This window comes from Chiloscyllium plagiosum, chromosome 41 (assembly GCF_004010195.1).
Source record: "Chiloscyllium plagiosum isolate BGI_BamShark_2017 chromosome 41, ASM401019v2, whole genome shotgun sequence".
Taxonomy (NCBI): domain Eukaryota; kingdom Metazoa; phylum Chordata; class Chondrichthyes; order Orectolobiformes; family Hemiscylliidae; genus Chiloscyllium; species Chiloscyllium plagiosum.
This window is the reverse complement of record NC_057750.1, coordinates 5467608-5471983: the sequence shown is the minus strand read 5'-3', so window position 1 is coordinate 5471983 and position 4376 is coordinate 5467608. Positions and strand designations below refer to the sequence as shown.

General features: G+C 43.9%; 1 protein-coding gene across 1 annotated transcript in view; it reads right to left on the bottom strand.

The window, feature by feature from the left end:
- Positions 1 to 1946, bottom strand: part of LOC122542779 (gap junction delta-2 protein-like) — a 6466-nt gene extending 4520 nt beyond the window's left edge. Inside the window, exon 1 of the mRNA XM_043680815.1 lies at positions 1477 to 1946. Within this exon, the coding sequence (XP_043536750.1) occupies positions 1477 to 1547 (71 nt within the window). The 5' untranslated portion in view covers positions 1548 to 1946. The remainder of the gene's footprint in view (positions 1 to 1476) is intronic.
- Positions 1947 to 4376: the final 2430 nt, after the last annotated feature.

Genomic DNA, 4376 nt, shown 5'->3' with positions numbered 1-4376 from the left:
CTAGCTGGTGTTTGTGTATCCTGGTGGCTAACTTTCTTCCTGTTTGTCCTACGTAGTGTTTGTGGCAGTCCTTGCATCGAATTCTGTAGATGACGTTGTTTTTGTCCGTGGGTTGTACCATGGACAAAAAAAAACACCATTTCGATGGGACAACACATCTATCCTGGGACAGGCTAAGCAAAGACATGCCAGAGAATTCCTAGAGGCCTGGCACTCCAACCACAACGCCATAAACAAATGCATAGATCTAGATACCATCTATCAACCCCTCAGACATTGAACAGAAAATGACATCACCACAAACCCCAGGAACCCCATCCAGGAGAAAGATATAAATAGAAAGCAGGAGACAACAGCTTCGCTTCACTTGGAGGTCACCACTGATGATGTTACCTAGCCAGGTAATGAAACGTCTGGATATCAAACCTACAGCTCAGCGAGCAAACTTACACCTTAAACCTCAACCTGAGCTACAAACCTTCACAAACCTTGCAAAGAACTCAAGAAGCTTGATACCATCCTGGACAAAGCAGTCCGCTTGATTGGCACAACATCCACAAGCATCTACTTCCTCCACCCCCGACACTCAGGAGCAGCAGTGTGTTACATCTACAAGATGCGCCTTCCAAACCCATGACCACTTCCATCAAGAACGACAAGGGCAGCAGATATATGGAAACACCACCCTTTGCAAGTTCCCATCGCACCCACTTACCATCCTGACATGGGAATATGTCATTGTTCCTTCAGTGTCACTAGGTCAAAATCCTAGAATTCCCTCCCTCATGGCATTGTGGGTCTTCCTATACCAGGTGGACTGTGGTAGTTCAAAGGGCAGCTCAGCACCATCTTTCCAATTGGTTTTAAATGATCCCAGCTGCTGTCATGGGATGTGACTGTTTCAAATATGACTCTTATTCAGAAAGACTTTTCTTCACATGTTGGCTAAAATGGCAGCTTTCTTTCCCTAGAGATTAGTGTCGATAGCTTTAAGGTAGTTATGACTAGGGTTAACTTTCAACTCCAAATTTATTAGTTCAATTTAAATCTCCACAGGCCGAATATTATGCTGAATAACTAAACTAGTAAAAGTTCGATACATCATCATTCATTCACAATCCCACACTTGTCATCATAGTTTTGGAAAATCAAATTTGAATCTAGTTTGATTTAATTGCTATCTGAATAATAGTTAACTGACATTAAGTCCGTAAATTACCAAAAATATTCATGCGCATCAAAATTCAAGCAGTCAGGCAAAAACCAGAGGGTATATGTAGAATTTGTTAAACCCTCCATATAATCACACATGAACCCAATAATCAAGGGTTAATTTAACGTTTTTGTTTAAATGTGTGAATAAGTCTGACAGAAATTGTAGCCAGGGATTTCTCTGCGGTTTTTGGTCTGATGGGTGAATATATATCCAGTAAACCCCACTTCTCCTCTCCTCCCCCTTTCAGAGCAGAATCTTACCTTCCGATCATAGTAGAGTGTTGTTGGACTGCAGCTTCCAGGAGCCTCTCCAAAATTGTCCACTCACCCATGGCCGAGAGGACTTGTAAAGACACAGGATGAGAGGGGATAGTTAAATGAAAGTTCTCCCCCTTTTTTCTTTTTCTTCCTGAGCTCTGCTTCTAAGATTCTGGTCCTCAGTTTAATGGAAACGGGCAGTGACAGAATGCCCTGGGTGCTGAGGCGACCGCCCTATCTGTTAAACCGTATCATCGTCTCTCTCGCTTGGTTTGTTGAGATTATGATCAAAGTTGATCTTTAATCAGGTTCAGTGGCATTCCATCATGACAGGACATTTTCGTTCACCCTGCCTTTTTAATCTTTAAATGGACTCCAATCCCTGGCATCATATAGCTCAGGGAAGGTTTCTCACAACCAATCGTTTAAATTCGCTCATTGTGCATTGTGAGTTTTCGCCAAAGTGTCTTGACAGCTCGTCTCGCAGAATAAAACCCAACCCGTACAAAAGGATTGGCTTCCTTATCAGCACTGTAAAGCCCCAAAGCTTGGTTTTCTAATCTTAATTAACTGTGATGGCTTCACTCCCTTGACTTTGTAAAGACAGGTTTACCATCTGTGTACAGAGATGGATGTGCATTTCTCTGGCGCCTGTCAGAACCTCACACCTTTCCAAAGCCAATTTAGTACTTTCTGGAAGTGTTTCCACTGCGGTAATGTAAGAAATATGGGTGCCAACTTGTGCCCAACAACCTCCCGCTAATAGCAATTGATTAATGATTAATTCCCTCCCCAACAGCATTGTGGGTCGATCTACAGCAAATGGACCCACAGCGGTTCAAGAAGGCAGCTAACCACCACCTTCTCAAGGAGCAACTAGGGATGGGACACTAAATGTTGGCCCAGCCAGTGACGCCCATATCTTCTGTTTTTTTTTAAAAAGCTCCAGATCAGCTGTTTTTGTTGATGTTTATTAAGGATACATTTTGTCCCCAGTACAAGTGGAAAATCTCCACTAGTTTTCTTCGAGATAAGGTATTTTACATTCACTTGAGATGCAAGATTCAGCACCTGCAGGTTGCCCTCCAAGCCGTTCACCACCCTAACCTAGAGTCATAGAGCCATATAGCACAGAAACAGTCCAACTCGTCCATGCTGACCAAGTTTCCCAAACTAAACTAGTCCTATTTGCCTATCTTTGGCTCATAGAACATAGAAAAGTACCACATAGAACAGGCCCTTTGGCCCACAATGTTGTGCCGAGGTTTAACCTTAATGTAAAATATAATAACTTAACCTACGCACCCCTCAACTCACAGCTATCCACGTGAATGTCCAGCAGTCACTTAAATATTCCTAATGACTCTGCTTCCACCACCACAGCTGGCAATGCATTCCATACATTCACAACTCTCTGTGTAAAGAACCTACCTCTGACATCTCCTTTATACCTTCCTCCTAATATCTTCAAACTATGACTACTCGTACCAGCCAATCCTGCCCTGAGGAAAAGTCTCTGGCTATTGACTCTATCTATTCCTCTCATTATCTTGTATACCTCAATTAGGTCTCCTCTCTTCCTCCTTCTCTCCAGAGAGAAAAGTCTGAGCTTATTCAACCTTTCTTCATAAAGCAAACCCTCCTGTCCAGGCGGCATCCTGGTAAACCTTCTTTGCACCCTCTCCAAAGTCTCTGTATCTTTCCTATAGTAGGGCGACCAGAACTGGACACAATATTCCAAGTGTGGTCTCACCAGGGACTTGTAGGGTTGTAGCAAAACCTCGCTCTTAAACTCGATCCCCCTGTTAATGAAAGCCAAAACACCATATGCTTTCTTAACAACCCTATCCGCTTGGGTGGCAACTTGCACACCCAGATCCCTCTGTTCCTCCACACTGCCAAGAATCCTGTCTTTAATCATATATTCAGCATTTAAGTTCGACCTACCAAAATGCATCACTTCGCATTTATCCAGGTTGAACTCCACCTGCCACTTCTCAGCCCAGCTCTGCATCCTGTCTATGTTGCGCTGCACCCTGCAATAGCCCTCTATACTATTGACGACACCTCCGACCTTTGTGTCATCTGCAAATTTAATAACCCACACCCCAAACCTCCTCATCCAAGTCATTTATAAAAACTACAAAGAGCAGAGGCCCAAAAACAGAGCCCTGCGGGACCCCACTCAACACTGACCTCCAGGCAGAATACTTTCCATCTGTAACCACTCTCTGCCTTCTGTCAGCCAGCCAATTCTGAATCCAGACAGCCAAATCTCCCTGTATTCCATACTTCCTGACTTTATGAATGAGTCTACCATGGGGAACCTTATCAAATTCCTTGCTGAAGTCCATTTACACTACATCCACTGCTCGACCTTCATTGACCTGTCTTGTCACCTCCTCAAAGAACTCAATAAGATTTGTGAGGCATGACCTGTCACTCACAAAGCCATGCTGACTGCCTTTAACCACGCTATGCTTTGCCAAATAGTCATAAATCCTATCCCTCAGAATTCTTTCCAAAGCCTTGCTGATCACAGACGTAAGACTGACTGGTATATAATTGCCAGGGATTTCCCTATTCCCCTGCTTGAAAAGAGGAACAACATTCGCCTCCTTCCAATCCTCCGGTATGACTCCCGTGGAGAGTGAGGAGGCAAATATCCTCGCCAGCGGCTTAGCAGCCTCCTTTCTCGCTTCCTGGAGCAACCGAGGATAAATCTGGTCTGGCCCTGGGGACTTATCAATCTTAATGTTTGCCAAAATTTCCAGCACATCAACTCCATCAATCTTGATCTGGTCAAGCCTGTTTCCCAACTCCTCAAAGTTTTCATTTATAATAAGGTCCCTTTCCTTGGTGAAAACCGAAGCTAAAAACTCATTTAGGGCTTCCCCTATCTG